Source organism: Caloenas nicobarica, chromosome 3 (assembly GCF_036013445.1).
Source record: "Caloenas nicobarica isolate bCalNic1 chromosome 3, bCalNic1.hap1, whole genome shotgun sequence".
Lineage (NCBI taxonomy): Eukaryota > Metazoa > Chordata > Aves > Columbiformes > Columbidae > Caloenas > Caloenas nicobarica.
The window spans coordinates 32,909,874-32,932,874 of record NC_088247.1 but is presented as its reverse complement, the minus strand read 5'-3'; the positions used below and the strand labels follow the sequence as shown (position 1 = coordinate 32,932,874).

Here is a 23,001-nt window from a genome sequence, read left to right as displayed (position 1 = left end):
ATCATTTACACATTACATCAGCAGAGTCCACTGCCCCAGAAATGGCAACAGTTGTCACCTTCCTTCACCACATCCCTGCAAGGGGACCCTTCAGTTATTAAATACGGCTCCCAACTATTACAAGTAACTAACTCCAGGCGGTAGAAGCAGACGTAGAAAGGAGCCCAGAACAGCTACGCCACCGGCACCGAGCATTGCAGACCACAAAACTTTTCCTCCTGACTCATCCCATCCGCTCCCCACAGCAGCAGATTAACCAGCACGGCTGCAACGGGCCACAGAGGGGAAAGACCAGGCGAGAGTCCCGGTCCCAGCCACCGCGAGGGCTTAGTTAAAGAAAACTCCCAGCTGGGAGCCATGCCCTGGCTGCAGGGGGAGGCAGGAAACATTCAGAGGACCATTCCAGACTAAACTTGAGGAAAGTTAAAAAACAAACCACCAAAAAAAAAATCCCCACAGAAGTCACATGATCCTTCAAGAAAAAATATCCTTCCTCATCACTCACAAAATCATTTCTATCACAGAATTCCTGAAGCTTGTACTGTATTCATTCAATAAATACTGCATTGAGGAAATACATGGAAATACTGTGGAAACAAACACCACATTGTCCTGCCTCCTTTTCCTCAGATTCCTTGGCATTTAGGACAGTCCAGCAGAAGAGGAACCGAAGGCAGGGTGGTAGAGACATGTCACCAGTATAGACAGCAGTAGGAAATTAAGCAATCTTTCAAACGTACCTTGCCACCATGCCACTTTTTGGAGGTCTAATAGTCTTGTTATCAGCAAAGTAAATAGGAAGAAATTCTACAGAGCCAAATACATGCATCTTTTTTTAGACTTACGGAGAGCTGCACAAATGATGGCATCTTACGTTCTTCCCATTGCATGGGCCTGACCCAAACCCAGAAACTTATGCTACCCCTTCTTAAGCTGCCACCACCAGCACTAGGACTAGACATATATGCTTCAGCTTCCACTCCCCAAAAAGGACAGAGGTTCGAGAAAAATGACTGCATGGCTTGGCATCGTGAACTAGAGCTTGTGCCAATAAAAATCAGTACAGCAGCACTTCAGTCTCCAACTAGTTTACACAAACTCAGAACTTGATTCTATATTCTACCTCATATGACAAGTATTGCTGCAAACAAACTTCCTCACTTAACATTTTCTACCTATGTTCTCATTCCTTCTTATTCCTGTGTGAGACTGGAAAAATATAACTAGAATCACTTTCAGATTGATTTACTGAAATGATGCCACATCTTTCTTCTGGCAGCTGTGTTCATATATCCATGCTTCGGAAATGTTTACAGAAAAGCATTTTCTTTGCAGTGGTAAATGGATTTTTTTTTTTCTAGTGCGGAGTCTATTTCAAAAACTCATTTTAACACTGGAAAAATAAAAAATATTGTTCTTCAATGTCCTTCCAGATTTTTCTTCCTATCCAAAATATAGACTATTTTTATGTTTTTTAAGGGGGGGGGGGGGGGGGGGAGGAAAGCCACCTAAATACCAAGGCCTAAACTGCCCAGGGAGTGAAAAACATTTTTTTCTTCAGAAAAGAAGTCCTGTAAATCTGTCGAGTTCGCATTTTTCTTTAAATGTGTTATACTCCTCACCTGTTATCCTAAAATTAGCACCCAAATAAGCACTTGTTAGTTTACGCAAGTAACCCAAAATACAGTGTGAGCCACGGCTCTTAAGTTATGGCTAAATTTGGGGCAGACAATAGAAAGAGAGGCAATACAGCACTCAAACCCATGCAACAGGGATTGCTAGAGGACACCAGTATACAGGCTGATATGCAAAGCCAAAAGAAGCCAACAGGTTTGCAGGAAAGGGCTACATACTCACACCACAAAGCCTCCTAAACCCCTCCTGCCTATGTACCCTTCCCTCAACAGCCGCTCATTACCCTACTCCCTGTTTCCACCACGCCTCATCCTTTTCAGTCCTTTTTGCAATTTTGGGAGCTAAAAGCACTCAGAAATTAAAAAGGTAAAGAAAGAGGCAGGGTAGGAGTGCAGCCTAATGGGACACAAGGAATAATCTGGACAGGACCAGAATTCATCACCTCAGGGTGCAGTGAAGAGACAGGGCACCGCAGATCTTAAGGGCAGGAGAAAAGCAACACATACAGATGTTTTTGTGACTAAAGCCACGTTTTACCGAACTCTGCAATCGCTAGCAAGTCCTAGCTTCAGTTTTTAGTAAATTGTAGCTTCAGTCTACAATGCAAACTGTAGGTATATTTTCCTGACAACTAGGATGATTCGTGACAAAAAAAAAAATCCAACCTTCTCCAGCTAAATTCAAAGGGTTTTGCCCAAACTACTTTTACTCCACAATCAGAAGCAGGGGTGGAAACTCAACCATAGGAAGCACAACCAGAAATGCTCATGTCCAGAACAGAATAGACACAGATTTACCGGAAGGTATGAAGAGAAGTAGTGCTGTCCTTCTCATCTGCCCCCTCGCCACAGCTTTCCCTGTGTCCTCCTACTTCACATGGCAAAGGAGTTGCGGTACTTCCCTGCTTGTCCTTCTTACCAGTTCAGCTCTTCTTCTCTCACCAACACTGCCAGATCCATCCCTGAGGAAAACCACCATCTCCCATGCCCTCAGACAGACAGACAGACACAGCCGATGCTGGATGACCCTTTCCTTGCCCTGCCACATCCACGATCCCTTCCACAAGCAAGCACTAAGTTTCCTGAAGGCTGGCCCTTCTAATTTCTTTTTAGACTTAGGTCATAATTCAGATGTTTAATTCTCCACTCAGTCTTCTAAAGCAAAATGAGCAGCTCCATGGATTATACTATTATTACCACTTTCAGCTGAGAGGTCAGAGAGCAGCCAGTTGCAAGAACACAAGACTGAAAATGCTCTGTGGTTTATCTGAAACACTGCATGCCGGGTAGGAAAACAAAACAGCTTCATATTTCTAAAACTAAATCATGTCTTTAACAGAGACCTTCTGACGGCTACCCAGCAGCTACCATCCCAGATGCTTCATCACAAACTCTTTTCAACTTTTTCCTGAGACCAGCCTCTAAAAGCCATCCGTGCACTTATTGTCATGTCCATGACATTATCACTGCTTACCACACCCAAACAACTATATTCCCATGATTTATAAATGTACAGCTGTTAGCAAGATAAGTTTTGAATACTACAGAGAAAACTTTCTTGACATCAGATCCAGTCTATGAAACTACGCAGACAATTCATAATAATCTCAGACTTTAGCCTTTTACACAACTAAATGGGAAATTCATTTCATTCAGTTAGTTTTTCCTTGGTGACTATACAAAAATACACAAACTTACAGGCATCTGCACATCCTGCTTTCAAGGCACTATTGGCCATCATTATAATCCACACTTATATCCATGAAATAAACACAGACAAAGCTACTATTACTGCAATTTAAAGCAGCTGCAGTTTTTATTTCAACTTAAAACATAGGAAAATCACACAGCCACAAAATGTGGCTAAATCTGTCTATGCCAGAGATTTGGCAGTATTAATACCACCCTCATCACATGAATTGCTGCAACTGGAGCAAAATCCCAAAGACAAGTCAACTTTCAAACTCATTCACTGAAAATAAAACATTCAGGAACTATTTAGGTTTCCTCTTAGGGAGACTGAAAGAAGAAGGTTTGTTTTCATATTGGTTTTCTGCCATTTTCTGGAATGCATTCAGAGTCTGTGATGACAAAGACACATAACTTTTCTGAGACCACAAAACTATTTTGATGTATAAAAACATTACCAGAGGTTTGCTTCATTGGCAAATAAAGGCAATATAATTCCTCAACCATACAAAATAAGCACCTGGACCTCACAGCTGTACCTCCAGGAAGCTGGAGAAGTGGGAAAGAAGGGGTTTGTCACTCTGGCCATGTTTTCTATGCACGTATTTATTTGGACTGCAGTGAATCTAGATGAACCAGTGTAATCTCTTGCCATGTGCTGTTCAGCCTCTGGAGATACGATCTCAACTCTGTTTTCACAAACGTGTAGTCAGGGACAGCAGAGCATGGGAACCAGCAATGCTGCCAGTGCAGATCTTCATAAGCACCTCATGAAAAGAGAAGTCACCTGTATATGACTGGAGACCCATGAATTTCCCAACTGCTTCCTGCCTCTACAGGTACTTCTATAACCCTCAACACTTCAGCTTGGACCTCTTTCTAATTAGACACTACTAAGGACATCATCCTTGACCCATCTGGAGATTCACTGCAAGCTCCCACCTCTCTCTCTTTAAAGCTACTTTTTATGTACCTGGAGGGTAATAACCAAATGCTTTCCAGAATGAAGAAGCTCCCAGGGTCAAACTGAAAGTCTATTCAGCCCAAGGTCCTGTCTCCAGCAACGGTCAAGGGCAGATATCTCAACAGCGTAAAAAAAGAACAAGTACACAGTGACCCTTCATTGGGTACTCTTCTCAGCCTATGTAGTCTGAGGCTTGGGGCTTGAAAAGCCAAATTAGTGTATTTATACCAAACCTGTCCTTGGCGGACTTTTGTCTCATAGATTTGTGCAGTCACATTTTCCATCTACAGCACCTGGGGTTCCACAATTTATTTCCATCTCATGTGAAGGCTCACCTTCTTCTGTCTGGTTTGAACTTGTCTCCTGAGAGACATCCAGTCTTTCCCTCTGCTCTCCCTGGAATTTCTCCAGTTGATTCACAGCCGCCATGAGGAGTGCCCTGAATCAGGCACAGCATTCCTCAGGCTGCCTAATTAGAACTGTGAAAATTATTAGAATATTTTCTCATAGCTTACAGAAAATATTCCCGTGTATATATTTGAGTTCAGCATTTGCCTTCTTTTTTTTGAGCACCACAGTGCTACTTACAAGCTTTCACCTTTTGGTACCTTTAAAGCATCACTCAACACCCCCCACACACACACCATTTTCCTCACCTTGTTTCTCCTCTAGTAAACACACACTCTTTTACTCCTCATGAAGAGCAGAACTGTGTCCCAGTTTTTCCCCTAATCATTTCATATATTGCCAAATTGAGTTCAAAATCTAACCCTTCCTCCCAGCATCCTTGCCACCTCTTCACTAACCCAATAAATGTTCTCCCTTTTTTCATCCATGTCAGTCATACTGACAAAATACAGTTCCAAGGCGACCCATTTCCAGTTTGATAGTGAATGACTTGGACCCACTTTGTGAATATTATTTTCCATCCAGCCACAAATGTGTTTAGTAAGAGTTTCACACTGTCCCCACTTCCCCAGCTGGCTTGTCAGAGTGCCACATCAGACTATCAAAACCCTTACTAAAGTCAAGATGTAACAATATCCTGCTGCTTCTCCACCTACAACCCCTGCCAGCCCACAGTGGAACACATTTTATTTGCAGGTTTTCAATCTTCCAGCACCTCTCTCTTCACTCAAACCCTCAAAACTTCACTAGCAGTTCTAAAATTATTTCAATCAATTCCCTAAATATTCTACAGGCAATTTTATTAGCATTAAACATCTACTTTAACAAATTACTGTTTAACCTGTTCGTCTCCTTTTGCTGCCTTAATTCTTAACCCTTTTCCATGGCAGTTAGTTGATCCTCTCAGTGAAGACTGATCACTGATCACTTACTGCCTCTCAGCATCACTGACCAATGCCCGTCTCATCAGAGTGAGCAGCAAGTCACATCCTTCGCCAGTCTTCCTGCTATCAATACGGTATTTAAAAATCCTGCCTTCTCAACCCTCACATTCTTTTCTGTTAATGGTTTGACCTCTCCAATTTTGTCCCTTCTTACCCATATTACTGTCCTTTAAGCTCAGGCTTTGTAATCTGACCTCATTTTCAGTTTATACACAGGGTTTTCCTTTTTTCTGTTGTTTTGTTGGCCATTGATAAGATCATCTTTAGTTACTTTATTTCTTATCCTCCTGCTCTGTTAGCATAAAGTGTACTTATCCCTTTAACATGAATCCCTCAAGAGATTTCTCCCTTTGCTTCTCTTCCTTCTTTTTTCTGACAACATCTTACCTCCCAATTCCTGTCATTTATTGGCATCACTTTCCCCCCCCACCACCAAATCAACAGCTTTTACTGTGTTTTCCTCTCTCCTCCCTTTCCTAAAAGCTGTAAACCCCCTCCAGTCCACAGCAGCAACAGGGAAGCCCACACTGAGGCAGGTAATATTCCCTCCTCTGTAAGAGTCGCCCCACTGCCACCATTTCTGCTATGAGGGAATTATTCAACCCTTCTCAAGGCACTGTGAAGCAGCCCGTAGCGCTGTATCTGCCACACTCTCCTCGGCTGGGTATCTGTGAAGAACACAGTGACCAGAATGACCTCATGTGTAAATGTGTAAGCCTTGAGCCGCAGAAGGACTCTTTCCCTCAAATCTCAAACAGCATCCAATCAATTAGATAAAGCTCAAGTATTGGAGGGAATTGCTACTTCCATTTTTCTGTAAACTACTTAACGGGTCTGTTAGCAGGATAGATTCAACAACAGACGCAGAAACCTTTTTTTTTTTTTTTGTCTTCTATGTACTCCAGCAATAAGAAAACACATAAGAGAGTGTCCACTTCTTTACTAGCTCCCTTGTCCCTAGATCCAATCCCAACACCTCCTTCCCCAAAACTTCTCCTTCATTCTGATTTTGCATAGGTTATCTGCACGTGCTGACTTATTTTTCATGAGGCACGGTTACACATACATTCGAAAGCAGAGGTTATGGATGCAAAAATCATAGGACCTGCTCACTTGCTGTTTGGCTTTTTAAGCATTGATGCAGAATCAGGCAGAAAGGAGCTGTCCCACTAAACTGACATCAAAACCCTTTACCTCACAGATTTTCAGCATAGATTTTGTGGTCACCAATGAGTCTGTCATTTTATTGTGAAATAAGGTACAGATGCATCTCAAGGTTAACAAAAGGGACTGGCCTACTTAGGCCATTCATTCCGATTTAGCTGCTACTTTACAACTTACTATTTCTAGTGTTTTTCCCTATTTCAGGTACTAACATGGTCAGAACCATATTATTAAGTATGCAAAACATGCCTTCTGGTAAAAACAGATTTTCCATTGTCTTTATGAATGATCACTACATGTCTGAGCTTGAGAGACGTTCTCACAAACAGGAGAGATTCTCATATTTTGTAAATCCTACCTGAGTATTTACCACAGTCTAGCCCAGTAACCTCTGTTAACAAAAACATTTACTTCTCTCTAGAAATACACAAAAGCAGTGCAAATTAATTAACATGTACAAGTAATTACAGGGAGCCCAAACCACGTATGCTATTTTAAACCAGATTCTTCAGTTCACAAAAGTAGTTCTTACTATGCTTTAAATACATTATGTTGTACCTTAACTACCAGAAGCTATACCTAAATATTATTCTTAAAAATTAAAATTGTTCATGCAGTCAGGTAAATAATGACACCTCATTACACATAAAAGCTTTTCTTAAAACTAATTTGTTTTTTCAACTTACATGCTGCTTACTCTTTCCAAATCATTCTAGCACCAACAAGGAAAACAAGACTTTTCAGAAGCTCTTGCAATTAAGGTATAAAGTTTCTCACACACTAACACACACTGCAATGTCTGGGTAGCAAACCCTGTAAGACAACACTTCTTTGCCAATTCAAACTATATCTTTATTGATCAATGACAGGATAAATACTCATGGTAAGAGACACCCCTGCACTGTAATCACTGAAAATCAAGACATTCATGCATGAAATTTAACTTGCCTGTCTGTTATTCCCATCATTGTTTTTTGTTATTGACCCAGAAAACCCAACAGCTCCAATTGCATATAAGCCATCGTTACCTTCTGATGTAATTTTCAGTGAGGATAAGGATGTTTCTGATACTGTATCTCCACAGAAAATGTGTCAAGGTGTGCTACATGCACAAAAAGAGCTTTAGTTAGTGCTCTGTGGTTTTTTGGAGCCCACTGCAGACAACAGAAACCTGTTCTCTCCTGGTGACGCACTGACTTTTTTTTTTCAGTTGTGCTTGCTCACACAAAGTTTACCTGTAGCAGCAACATCCTGCTTGCAGGCAGTCATTTGGTCCATTTTCACTACATTTCATCTAATTAACTTAATTTCTGTACCAAAACATTGGTCTTAAACAGTCTCCCTTGCTACAGTACATTTGGATTCTGGTATGTTGAGCCGAGTTTCTTTAAATGAACATGCACACACACTTTCCCATTCACTTCAAAAAATACAAACTAGGTACTTTTCCCTTTGTTATATGAAAAACGGGACAACAACGTGAACCAAGTTCCACTGCTAAAGTCTTTCTCAAATGGTCAAGAATCACCCAGAAATCAAATTTCCACTTCCAATTATATTAAAACGGTGAATCTTTTATCAACTGTCAGAGGGCAAGTGCTCTATTTCTTATATAAAGCAAAATTTATATTCTATAAAGAAAAAATAACTGTGCCTCTAATTCAACAAGGTCCTTTTATGCGGCTGACTCTCAAATGTAAAGACAAGCACATGTACCATACTGAGCTGCTGCTGAAGAAACAGAGAGCATCCTTAACTGAAAGCAATTGCAGATGCACTTTGTCAGACAGGTATGTAATAGCTCTCATGCTCAGGTACTCTGTTGAACTTGGCCCGCAAGATTAAACAGCACTAGTAAAAAAGGTGTCCACAGTCTGTCCTCTGTCCCCAGCACCCAATTCTCAACTCTACGCCCACCTCAGTTTCCTCAGCACAGATGTTTGCACACTGAACCAAGGAACCCGTCTGCCTAAAAAGAATATTCAACAAAATAAAAATATTATTTTTCAGTCAGATCAGTTTGTCAAAGCAGTTAACCCCCTGTTTTTGCTGACACCGTGCAAGGAAAAATACAGAGCATAATTGAGCCAGCTTAGGCAACAGTGCCACTGAATATGCAGCCTAACCAAGGCAGGCAATCAGTTCCAGCTTTTTGGATATCCAGCACAGTCAACAGCTTCAGTTACACCCTGTCTCCCTTAATAGTTATTTTGCATAGACACATGGCAATAAAATTCATCAAACTTATGTGCACCACAGGAACAGTAATACCACTGTATCAGCCACTCTGTGTAACCTCCTGGGTCCGAATGACAGATAAAGCAACATTTTCTGGGCACTAATATATGCAGCAATGATGTCATTTAAAGAAGATTTTGTGTGCCTGGAGATATGTTTGGGTTTTTTCCTTCAACTGCAACAGCTGGCCTAATAAAACCTCCCCCAGCCTTCCTTCACTCACGTTCTTAGACTAACACAGCTACAACAATATCACTACATATTTTGTTGTAAGGTTTTTTTGTTCTTCAGTGAAGGATTTAAAGCTTTAGAATCTTATCTAAGAAGCTGCTTTCTCTCTAAGTAACTCTATTTACAATTGATCCACTGCTGTAGCACCTTCGGATACACACTTTCAACACTACATCCTCTATTACAGGGCAGTTCCCTTGTTCCTGGCCCATAACAGTTTTGTTTACATATTTGCTCACAGAGAACAACTGATTAGCAAATTATATAACTTGACTTTAAAGAATGGATGACCACTTACTAAATGTTAAGATTTTTGCAAGAGGAAATACACTGCATGCTCAGTATTTTTTTTCTGTTCCATTTATCAAGTAAAAAAGCATGGGAAATCAAATGTATGTTTAAAAGACAGGAAAATTATTTAAATTTAACAATAAATCCATGTACTTCAAGTAACGCACTATACCATTTCTCCTTTTTCCTCACTGTATCCAGTCTAATACAGTGTTGTGCCCATTCCTGATCACTCACCATTCCCTCTGACTTCAGCAAGTCCCAGTGTCAAGCATCATTCTGTATTCTGTGCAGATACAGATATCCATATATTTTCACATGCTTGGAATTACCAGTTGCTTGTCTGCTTTTTAATGTTGAAAAGGACAATAACAGACAAGTTGAAACTCATACAAGGCTCACTGAACTTCATGTTAAGCAGAACAGAAGCAGGAAATAAAAGCCAGTATAGTTAGAGGGGGGAAAAAAAAAAAAAGGAGAAAACAGCTTTTCTTTTAAAAACAATATATCAGTTAGTTTGGATTTGTTTTGCCTTTGTTTCAAAATACTGCCAGGAAAGGTTTGAAAAGGAATTCTGAACTTTAAAAGGCAAGCTCACTACTAATGGCATAATAAATACATCAAAGTTATTTTCTCCACAGAATAAGAATGTTCCTTTATCCACTGCTGAATCCTGTACTACGTCTAGTCCAAGAGGCTTCACCTGTGCCTTTGGATAATCAAAATCTAAATGTGTCATGGAAAGTTAAGATTAAGGACCATAGGCATGACAGTCAGTATGTTTTGCTTGCATACAGATTTTAGGTGCCACCAAATCTGCCCTCCTAAAGTCACCACAACTATTAGTGTTAGATTTGGAAACTAACAGATAAGTTGTATAAATTTGATTTAAATCAGGAATGAACACTTAGGTTTTTTTTTTTTAATTAGCCACAGCACTAAAGGAAATTTGCCTCAGGTTTATGCTTTTACAGTGGTTGCTGGAGGATATATATCTGATAACAATATAAAATTAGATTGGATAGACAATACCGAACCTGAAGTAAAACCTGGCAATGCATAGTTCTGGAGAACTTTTTCAGAATATTTGAAATAGCAAGAAGATTTTTGACCAGATATTCTTTTCTGCATCATGAGGCCATGAATTTTTTTATCTGGGCAAACTCCTTCCATCACACTTAAAGTCTCAGTCTTCCCTACAGGTTATGAAGAGAGATGGGTTTTCATGAAGGGTTTGAAAAGAAGTTGCGATGCTTATAATTAAGGCATCTATATTAACTATAAGACATTAACAGAAATATCAGTTGACACCAAGGAGAAAGTGCATTACAGCAGGGTGGATTTTTCTAGGACCTCATGCTGCCCCTAGACTTTCTGTTTTTGACAAATAAAAAGCTAAGAGTTTGGGTGTAATTTATATTGCCTCATACTAAGAGCAGTTTGAAAGCTGGATTATCCTGACAAAATATTTTCTTTCCCATGAGGGCAATTCTCTGGCAGGACAGCTCTATGCTTCTGTTCCCAGCTGGCCTTTAAGAAAAGGAGCAGTGACCAGGATATCTCAGTTCTCCAGCTACTCAGAACTGCCACCATGTCCTCTACTGGTGCCCAGGGGACATACATTAAATCAGGCTGCTCTAAGGTTTGCTTATCTTCAATCCCAAACCTGTCCTGTGATTCAGTTCTTGATCCTTAAAAACTGCTGTTTCCACAAACGGATAGACCTTCCAAGTAATGGAGCTTCACACAGTCATCTCTACTTTCCTATTGTACTCAGGCCCTCACTTTCTTAAGGCATGAGAAGCAGCCAGCTCCAGATGCTTTATCACCCTTGTTTGTTCCACCCTTACCGTTATCCCACTTGCTTCCACCTTGCACCTTAACAAGCCTACCAGTGAGCACCTCTTTCTCTGCTGCTTCTTTGGTGGCCCCACTACATCGACCAGAGTCCTTCCTGGCTGCTCGGAAACTCCATCACACTTCACTACCCTCTGATTATTTTCTGAGTTTACAAGGAGTTAGCATACCCATGCAAATGCTGGCTGTCCTGCGCAGTCACCCACCTGCACACAGAGCCAGTAGAGTACAAGATTATTTTCCCACAAGTGACCTCTACTTGGTAAAATAAAGTTCCTATTTTAGTACTGGTTAGAAGTCATGATATTTTGGGAGCAACAAAATATTTGTGGGATAAGGCAAATCTAAATCCCTCCAGGCTAACTCCATTCTCTTACCTTTCTCAAAGACCATTTCCCTGCTCAGGACGGTCTGGTTATCTCTGATCACGTCTCCCCTTACGGTGACCTGTGCTGGGCTGTCCGGCAGCAGAGCTACTCCAACAGTCACGTTTGCTCCAGGCCTGATGCTCCAGGGAACTGCCACCAGGAACGTAGGTCTGGAAAATCCAAACGGGCAGAGGGAGAAAGGCTAGAGAGTGAAACACAATCCCCCAAAAGTAACAGCGGCCACACCATAGCGTGCGATACATGTTGCAAAGCACTTCTGCCGCGCTCCGCGGCGAGGGCTGGCAGCGATGCTCGCTCACTCCCCGGGCGCTGCCGAGCGCACCCCGGGCTGGCGGGACGGGGGGAGGCAGCGCCGCTCCGCCGCTTTCCGGACAGGCTGCCAGCCGGGCGCCGCCGAGCCCCCGCTGCCCCGCGCAGCCGCCCGGCCCCGACCCTCCCGGCCCCACGTACCCGGCCGCCGCGGAGCTGCAGAAGAGGAGGAGGAGGAGGCGGTGGGCAGCGCCGCGGGTCCGCGCCATGGCGCCCCGTGCGCACTGCTCCGCGGCCGCGCTGCCCGCCGCCCGCTGGGTCCGCCGCTGTGCGCAGGGCCGGGCCCGGGCGGGAGGCGCCTCGGCGGGCGGGGAGGGAAGGGAAGGGAAGGGAGAGGCCGCCGCTGCCCCAGCGCCAGCCGCACGAACACCCGCGGGGGCGTTCCCGAGGCCGGCCCCGAGGGGAGCGGGGGGGACGGCCAAGCGGCGAGATATGAACGTGTATACATCCATATCCACGGGTGCGTTCCTGCTCCGCGCAGCCCCTGCAACCCGCATCTTCGGGCAGATGCAGCTGGGGAGCGAGTGGGATTCTCGGACAGCGCAATGTCCTACAACATAAACACCGAGAGTAATGTTTTGTGCCTGTAGCGCCGAACAGAGCGGCAGCCTGTTGTCGGGACCTGCCCGTTTATCCTTAAGGCTTTGCACTGGAGAGGCTGGGAGAGCCTCGGAGGCGCGCTGGCATGGGGCTCGGGCTCCGACACAAGTCGGGAATCGTTTTGGGTCTGAACGATGCTGGCAGAAATTCAAGGAGCCTTGTAGCTACTTAAACGTGAACCGATTGGTAATGTAGCTCTGGCTGGACTGTCCTCTGTTCCCAATATCTGTAAAATAAGGTCATGTCTGCATTTGCATCTTAACCCACTTTCAGAGTCCAAAAAGTGCCCTGAAGCAGCTTGGGTAACATTCTGCTCCTTCAGCATGTTCATTGTAACTGTGTGGACTAGACACACCTAAAGGTGTTTTGATTCATCTGAATTTTTTCATCTCTGTACAAGTCTAAAACATGTAGAAATTCCACTCAGTTCTTGAAGTCTCGTCTCTTTAGAAATGCTGGGCTGACACCCTCTGCATTGCATTGTGCAGACAAAATAGAGTCAGTTATAGCCCTGAATAGAAGCATCGTGTTTTGTTCTTATGAAAATCAGATATGAACAGTAAACGTACATAAACACTGTGTTCTAACAGTATCCCAGGCAGTCATAGAGTCTTTTCACATCTTTTAAATTTGCTTTCGTAAGTTTTAATACCCCTGCTGATTCTTTTCAGAGCACCAGTCTTTGTAGTGACAGGAGAGAGGGTGCCACCTCTGTAGAGCAGGGAAGGGGTGATACTGCCACAACCACAGCTGATGCCTGGAAGGTCAGTCTTGGCAGCTACTCACCTGCAAAAGGTGCATGATGAGCAAAGTTTGGGAGATATTTGCTGTTATTTGTAAGTCCTTAACTCGTTGCTTGTGAGAAACAGGCAGGGAAGATGAACAGTCACTGCCACTCCTTTTCCTGGAGATGTCAGGAAAAAGTGTTTACAAGTAGTGCCGCATCCCCAGCACCCCAGCCTCAGATGGTAAAGCTACACACAGTCTGCACTTCTCCAGTCTCTGGCACTGAGCCCAATGGGGACCTGTCCATACTAATCAGCTCCCTTAGCCTCTGAAACAAGGTGGCCACATCCAAACTTCCTATTGGGTATGGTCTATGCTAACCCCCAAACCACACCGCGAGTTGTTCAAGAGAGCTTTTTCTGGCCAGGGCAAAACCATGCCAAGGTCAACTTGAGGGTAGAGACAATTAACTTCCAGTCCCAGGAACATTTGCTGACAGTGTTTAATTCATTAGCATGAATGTAGCCGAAAAGACCATCAGTGAAAGTGCTTGCAAATATTACAGATTTTGCCCATTTGTGCAACAGTATTGTGGACTCCCATATTCCTTTTTTTTTTCCCTAAAGGCTTGTTATTTAATGCTACTTTTGTATATGTATTTGATCTCTTCTTCTACAAAAATACCAATAAAGGAATCCTACAGCAGGAAGTAAGACAATAAATGGATTATTGATATTACAATTTCATCTGTCCTGAATAGATTTATCGCTGATCAGAAATAGATAAACACAAATAAGTATTAGATGCCATTCCATAACAACATGCAGGCTCAATTTCTTTCAGGTATATCCATATGCTCAGAGATAGGTTAAATTAATGGAGGACAATCCTACCACTTGGAGATCTCTGAAACCCCAAGTCCTCGGAACATACCTCCTTCATTCCCTTCCTTATCCGACATGGAGTTTCCTCTGCTGAAGTTATACCACCCTCGGATTCCCTCTGCCTTGTTAGAAGACACTTAAAACCTCTTTTCATCATTTCTTTTCCAAACAGGATATACCACACTGTAGATACATGTAGAGGGTTTTCATGGTTAAACATACCATTTAGGAATCGAATGTGGTACGTAAGGATTAAGTACATTCCCAGTTAGCAGAAAACTTAAACACATAATAGCCCACTTCAGAGATAATTTTAAGAATCACCTCTCACCAGCATCTAAACAAGGTCTTGATTTTCAAAAGTGCTCTGCAGCTCCTAATTTTCATTGTAACACAAGGTGGCGTTTCCCTGAAACACCACTTCAGCTCCTCCACTCTTTTATCAAATGTGGTCCTTCTTTGGCACCCAAAGGGCACGGGAAGTAGTTATACTGTGTGATGGTTTCCATGAGAAAGGCAGCCCCAGGAGCTCCCTCTACCATTCTCCACCCAGCACCTCCCAGCTCTGTGGCCCACAGCCCTCCCAGCCCTCCTCTGCAGCCTGTGCCATACAGCTCCTTCTGGAGAGAGGTTTTACTTCTAACACAGCTCATTTCAGTAGCCCCATTTGCAGCTAAGCCCCCCATGTGGCGATCAGCACAGTGTGTAGATACCAAGCTGTGGAGTGTGAGCAGACACGAGGTCAAATAAGGAAATTTTAAGCCAATTTCAGTTCTATAGCAAATGTATGCTACAAATACACCATGTATCTCAAGCCTCATCTGCACATTCCCCTGCACACAGAGAATAAAAATTATGCAGTACTCAGGAGTAATTGGAAAATAAGCATACTTATAAAGAATTGGGCTAAGCCAATATCCTATTCACGCTCATTAAGTGTTCTGTCAGACTTGACCTGTGTGTCAGGTAAGCATAATTTATCACGCAACCTTACCAGTTACAGGACTGTTACATTCCCCTGTGGTCTGTTAATTTGCTCATTTCCATTCACGGTTGTCTATGCTAGGGTTTCATTATGCGGTTACATGTCACTGTTTAGTTTGATCCAGGTCAGGCTGGTAACTCAAACAAAAACAAACAGCACTTCAGTTTGTGCTAAATTGTTCAAATTTAAACTTTGGGGCACCTAGATTTGAAAAGTTTCTGCGTACTCTCTGTATTCTGTCATAGGGCACAAAACATCCTCAGCTAAAAAATACTTGTCCACCCAGAATAGGCCTATTAAACCGCTAGAAGATCTCTCTTTAACTAAACAAAAGACCTTAGCTGGCATCATTTTCAAGACCACAAAAACAACCATTTGGCAGTGTCTTGGGCCTAAGTAGGTTTTAAATGCCTGGCTCTGACAAACACCTGAGAGATTAATTTGTGCACAGAACTGGAAGCAGGGAACTGCACAGCAAGTTATTGAGATCACCATGTGAGGGAAATTTGTTTTGGACCCGATTTCTGCATATTAGGAATAATTTTGAAAGAGTATAACCTAGCATGAAAGGATTTAATAATCTTCAACTGCTCCAAGCCAGTGAAGTGGATACTCTGGAGACACAATTTAAGAGGTAAAACAGGTTGGCATTGCATTCGGCATGCCAACTCAGGAAGCTAGCTGAAAAATCCCTCTCTGTTCAATTTTCACGTTTTGGAGTTAAGCAAGCATTACCAGACTCAAGTTTTACATCCATCCGTGATACGTCACCATAAAGAAAATTCCGCTTTTACCACCTTCACTGCTCCTCAAGAATCTAATTTTGCTCATCCTTCATGGTCTTTTACAAGCAGAGCCTGTAAAGGCTGTAAAAGTCATCTACAGCACTGGCTACGGTCTCAGGCAGCTAACAACTATAGTGTTGTCTGTTCCTATACAACTTGGTTTAAGTCTAGACCAAATACATGTATCAGTATCAGCTGAAATCACATCTTAAAGTTGCAGCCTAGGTATACTCTATGTAAAAGTATATTTTAGTAAATACAGAGAACTGGAATGGTTCTTTAATGAGTCTGGAAAGCAACTTCTGCCTTGGTAAATAAGGATTGCAGCACCTAGCAAGCACTACTAAGTGTATGAAGATTGGCTGGAAATAAACACGTGTACAGCAAGGTCTGCATTTCTCTATCACATGTAGAAAATAGTACTGTTTGGTAAATGTAAAAACCTAAGCACTACTGTACTTAAAATACTCGGGAAAATCTCAACAAAAATTACAACAGCAGGGACTTGAATGGTCCTGTCCTGCTTTTAGCATCAAATGGTGAACTTGGCTCGTCAGACCTTCAGCTGTATTCAGCAGGCATTCAACCAGATTGTGGTGCAAATAGAGCATATTTCCACGAAATGAGGCAAATTCAGGGAAATCTGAAGAGCTATGTTACGTGGAATTTGAAATACAAGATCACTATAGTCTCTTCCAGCACAATATTCCATCTTTTCAAAAGCTTAGCCACTTGCCTTATGCATCACTGAACTTAAGGCCTGCAACAAAGCTGATTTAGGGGATGGATAAATCTTTTAATTAATCTCAATAGGCTTTGGATGAAGTCCTAGCAGAAACTGTGATTCAGCAGCTCATGGAACTGGGAAGAAAGCAGAAGTTTGTTTCATTACTCATAGTGAGTGGACAGAAATTATAGTGAATACTAAAAATAGGTGGGTAGAAGATCATTCCCTGGTAGTAAGAGGGCACATTCCTTGCTTAGATGTAAGCCTGAAGAATTACTATTTGCTGGAAGGTACTGACAGGAGCACAGGATATAAAGCTCTCCCAGAAGTCCTCAGTAATATTAATAACATTTCTGATGCTGGTTCTGGTGATGGAATGTGTCAAAACATTTTACACCACACTGACAAAGGGTGTGCCACACACTGAAACTTGCCCTGGGCTATTCAGGGTGGAGTTACAAGAAAATCTGGTCTGCATTGCAATTAAGATCTCTTTTCCAAGTACCTGAAGACATCTCTCTTGATAAATAGTGTTATCAGCAAATTCAATTCCAACTTGAACAGTTACTCCAAGCATAGTAGGTAGGATTCACCTAGTCAAATGTGGACTCTGCAGTTGTCTACAACTAGTTATTCACATTCACTGGGTAGACAATGGAGCAATGTAGGCACTTTTCAGGCCGGATTTATACCACTCATTAAGGTACCAATGTTTGAATGAGCAGACATTCAAAAGTGGCCTTCTAAATTAATCAAGTGAATCCCATCCTGAAAATACCAATTTCTAATAATGTCTAAACAGGGAGTTAAGACAAGCAGTTGAAATACATCTTGTTAACTCCAGAACATGTAGGATGACTACAGCTTAAGTGTCCTCATTGAGTATTAAATGAATAAAGCTAAAGACAGACATAAATTTTGACATGCTTTGGATCAGGGCTTGTTTGAAGGCATCAGATTTTGTTTCTATGTGTTCAAAGGCTGGCATAAGAACAAGCAAGCAATGTCCAAATAGGAGGAAATCTTATTTGTAAATATAGCATAGAAAGAGGTTATTATCTTGGAATTACATGCTTATATTTTCATAATAATTTGATTTTGTTATTAAAATACCTGTACACATTTTAATTATACCCATAAAAATTAATGTGGTCAAATCTGTAAATATTGTATTATTGCATTATATTAAATGTGTGCTTTGAAAAACCCAAACAAAATAAAGCACTGTCTTTTAGAAAACACATCAAATGTAGAAGGGCATGATAGTTAAGGCTTCATGAGGTTTTGAGACATTCACTTTTAGAAATGAGATTCGGAAAGAAAGGGAATTAAAGAAGGACTGAGAGAATTATACTACGGGAAATGTGAAAGTCTGAGGAGCAAATCTACAAATGTTACACCTAGGAGTTCCACTCCAGCAAAGATAGTCCTCAGTTACCAAGTCCCCTGGCCTTACAGCCCTTCTGAATGGACTGAGAAGTGCAGAAGAACCATGATGGAATGGAAAATTAGGACCTTGTTCTGTTTTTCCCAGAACAATAGTTCTTGGCAGTCGAAGGATCTTACAGAACCATAATGAATTACTGCAAAACGACCCTATGTTCTTGCTACTGATGTGCTGAAGGTCCTCCAAGATGCATGTAACTGTAGTAACCGCAACGGGTTTTTATGTGTAGCTGAATTTTTGGATTTCCTCTGCAGGTATCCCCAAAGTAGACTCTTGGCTTTACAGAAATCAATGGTACTGGAATCATTGCCTTCAGAGAGGTCAGGACTCAAAATTGTATCATCCACCTTGCTTGAATCTCTGTAACTTCAGTATGAAGGATTGAGTTTTCTTGCACTATGTGCTGCATTTAGTCCCTTAACTTTGATTGATATACTATATCTTATCTGATATATATGAGCAGAATATTTAAGAAGCAAGTTCACGTGATGCCTTTTTAATTGCAAAGTCAAAGCTATGCCACAACTTTTTTAATTTTAGCATTTTTCTCTGATTGTAAAATGTTCAACTATATGGTAGGGGCACATTAAAGCATGTACAAACATGCTGGTTTTATGAAAGTGAGAGAAGTAAAAAGCTTTTACAAATGATGACAGGTTGTCCTCAAAAATCTGTTTTCCTAGGGCGGTATTTTTTACAATTGTATGTGATGAAATTCCTTTTACCAAGATTCATTAATCATTTTATTTTAGCTGCTCTTATTCCTTTTGCTTTCTGATGGTTTTCAAAAGGTCAGTGCAACCCCTCCTCCCTGCAAATACTACTGAAGCAGCCAAGAAAAACCCCATTTTTATTAAACACTTTAGTGTGCATTAACACTATTTCATTTTTTTTAAAGGTGAGAATTCCGTGTGGATTTAAGTATCTTAACCTATAGTCTATAATTATACTGTAAATTTAAATTATAGCTTTTAAAAAAGGAAGTTCTAAAACTAGTATTTCCGTAGTGTCATAGAGTAGTATATCACAGCATTCTGGACTGCATGCATTCATATATTGTAACGTCACTTTTAATTATGTACATAAAAACTGGCAGATTTTTCAATGAATGTGTGTTTCTGAAATAGCTATTTACGACATTCATCTACCCCCCCAAAAAAGGGGGATGTTAGTACAGCAGTCTGTTTTATAGACCAATGTAACTCTGTAGGCAGAGGCAGCTTCTTTTCAAAAGCACACTGACCTGAGAGCAATTTGTAATGTAGACAAACCTCTTTTCCCACATGTTATACAAAAGTAAGTCAAGGTGTGGAGACAATGATCTAAACCCACAGACTACAGAGATGCATATTTTAATGTACCCAGAAAGGACAGAGCAGGAATCTGCTCCCAAGGAAATTAAATAGAATTTACAAGAGGGAAAGAAAAGCACCTAGCAATGGTGGAGACTATACTATTTCAGTCCTAGTTTACTCCGTCTTGGCATATCCAGAAAAGGTCAACACCAGAAAAAAAGAAGACAGAATTAAAAGTAGTTATTTAAAAGAGAAGCTTTTGTAGGATTGATCTCTGGAAGGACAGGCTTTTTTTTTTTTCTAAAAATGAAAACCAAGCTTTCTTCTTGGAAATTGGCCCAAAGCTAAAGTTGTGCCTATGCTTAAGTTTAGTTTGTCTTTTTTGTAAATCTAAAAAAAAAAAATCCTTCACTTTCCAACTACCTCCACAACTCCACTGTGATACAAAGAAGCAATAGCTATTTAAAGTAGAGGTAGGCTGACATTAATTATGTAGGTAAAACCTCTCAGAATCTCCATTCTATTTTAGAATACATCCATTTGACAATCGTGTAACACAAGAGTCAACCTCGTGTCATGCAAGTTGTCAGTTTCTGAAGTAGATTAACTGGCTTCTACAGACAGAAGTGATTAAGAATTATTTTTAAAACATACACTCAAGCTATTTATAAAACTTGCACAAAACTTTGTGTTTAGTTAGGACAGAGAGAAATACCAGTTGTCTCTCCCTGAGGACCAACTCTTACCACATGCTGCCTACAGGAAAGGAGGGAGGGTTAGGAGTCCGATCTCAGTGATTAAGAAGGACCTGAGTAAAGGTTTCATGTTCCAAGGCACCAAATAAGCCAGTGTCTTAATACACTTAGCCCTTGAGTAATGCCACTAGAGGATACTCATTCACGCTGTTCAAAAAGCAACTGTTTGTTCCATTGCCAACCACCCAAAGCAGCAGTCATGTTTATTTGAATGAAGAGGGTGTGGACCCAAGAGCTACATCTTTCCAAACCTTACTGTAGCAACCGAATGTTTGGAAATTGCTGTCATAGTCTGAAATGTGTCCTATACTGGACAGCTTTCTGAGGCCTCCTAGCTGTGTTTTTAGGCTAAAGATTCACCCTGTGATTTTTCTGACCACTGGCAGCAGTTCTGGGAGTTTCTTCTTCTCATTTTGTTCCTTAGCAGTAATTTACTTCAGACATTAAAAATAAAAACAAAACACACTATATTTAAGACGCCTCGTGCACAAGATATTTTTTATTCCTGAGAGGGGTCACAGGATCACAGGACCACAGGAAAATTCAGGGCAGAAGAGAGCTCAGGATATCATCTAATCCAGCCTGCTGTTTGAAGCAGAGTGAGGAACGAGGTCAGACCAGGTTACTTGGGGTTTTATCCAGAATGATCTTGAAAACCTCCAAGGACTGAGACTGCAAAACCTGACAGTTGCATGATACAGAGCTCAGGAGTCTGGAATTACGTTCTTTACTGTGTCTGAAACAGAGCTGTTAAAACTGCACTTCTGCTTAGCTGAAATGCTCATACATTTTCATCTTAGTTAAAACAATGTAAACCACAACCACACTGCTATTTGAGTGACTGCAGTAATTATTATTGCCCCATTTACCCTTCTCTGGTAAACAGAAACGTTGACAATAGGACAAGGGGCTCTTCTACACTATATAATACAATTAAAATGAGAATTAGGGGTGAGGAAGCAGAGTCACATATACATACCATGATATCACGGGTTTGGTTCTCTCAGCAAGGTATGGCAGCATGGTATGTGGTGTTCACTAGAAAGAGCTCTGAGTGAACAGTTACAAAGGATTACGTGACAGGCATCAGGCCAGGATTCAGTCCAACTGATATTCAACGTGTACATCGCCAGACTGCCCCAGGAGTGATCCTGACCAATGTGGTTGTGTTGGCACCAAGCCAAGCCAAGGTTTCCTCCCTGACATGGGTCACAAAGGAAGTATAGATATACTTTACATCTGTCTTAAAAAATTCTGGCCTTTGAAGATTGATGCCTTCCCAGCAAATAGAAGGAATAACACTTGTAGAGTATAAAAAATGGAAGACAGGAGAGACTGGAGAAGACTTTTCCATGCTAGTCAGAAAGAAAAGTTTTCTTGCAGCTATCGGAAGCATAAGCTAAGACAGAAAACAAACCTCACCAAGAAACTGAGAGTTCATAAGGGATGTGTTGGCCTATTTAGCTGAGAATTTTTGTTTGAATTTAAACATTTCTATCACTTTCCTAATCCTGAGGTGGGAATTGCATTTACTCTTTCAAAATTCAACAGTTTTCAAATCAACACCAAAGGAGACGTGTCTTTGTTGTGATTCTTGCAAGAAGCTTTGTTTTTGCTAGGCAAACCTAGATACCAAATATCTGAAAATCTCTAGACTTACGTCTTCCTTAGACACCTGCTGGTAAAAACTAGTAAAGTCATTCTCTATTTCCCCAACCAGTCTAAGGGATCTCACACTACCACACACATTTTCAAGTCTCCTAGATTCACTGTTACGCAAGAGACTACCAGTTATTAAGTACCTAATTCACAGGTTCTTACATTAATTAGCATATTGTGTTCCCTGAGCATAAAAAGCACATTATCTTGTTCTGCTTGATGGGTTACATCCAGCTTTCCGAGATCTCTGCAAAAATGTTTTACTTAGTTATTGACAAGAGAAACATATTTTTCAGGATCTCTCACCCTTAACCATAATGCAAGTTTGTACCTACCAGCAATTTCAGGATTAAGTGGAGTTTATTTGCCACTCACTGGAAATATATTTTTAAAGTTTTACCATTAACTTTCACTACAGAGTCTGTGTTCAAAGAAAGAAAAGATTTAAGTGACAACTGCATGTTCTTGGGTATTTCCAGGCAAATCTAGCTACAATTAATTTGCCAACAGTCTTTCCTGGCAGGAACAGGACAAAACCCTAATGAGATAACCTGTGAGATACCAACAACTTTTATCCTCATCATTCCATCTTTCATGACAGGGTAACTCAGATTAATTTTGTTTTGCCACAGACATGAACAGCACTATAGCTATTCATATCTTTTTATAAGCCCATTGACAAAAGAATTGCTCTTAGTGAGCTCTTGCACTTCCCTTAGTAGTCCATATATCTACAGCCAAGCATTTAAAGCCATTAACCCAGCAAATACAGAACTCATCCACAGGACTGAGGGACAGCACTGGTGGGGAATCTCCTCTTTTCCCTAAGAATATTCACGGCTTCTTTACATCAGGAACAACTCCAGCTAAAAATAAAGAAGATTCCGCAAAGCTCCCCTGGTTTAGCGTTCACTGCAGAGGTAAAACTAAATGCCACTGACAGAGGAGAAATATGAATCTGTATTTCCATGTCCTGGACAGTGTTTAATAGGAAATGTCTGGCATCATAGCTACTCCCAT

General features: G+C 41.3%; 1 protein-coding gene across 1 annotated transcript in view; it reads right to left on the bottom strand.

Moving 5' to 3' along the window:
• CD109 (CD109 molecule) overlaps nucleotides 1-12,360 on the bottom strand; it is an 87,891-nt gene extending 75,531 nt beyond the window's left edge. Inside the window, exons 1-2 of the mRNA XM_065630899.1 lie at nucleotides 12,260-12,360; nucleotides 11,798-11,958 (exon numbers count right to left, since the gene is read on the bottom strand). Coding sequence (XP_065486971.1) covers nucleotides 11,798-11,958; nucleotides 12,260-12,327 — 229 coding nt within the window. The 5' untranslated portion in view covers nucleotides 12,328-12,360. The remainder of the gene's footprint in view (nucleotides 1-11,797; nucleotides 11,959-12,259) is intronic.
• Nucleotides 12,361-23,001: the final 10,641 nt, after the last annotated feature.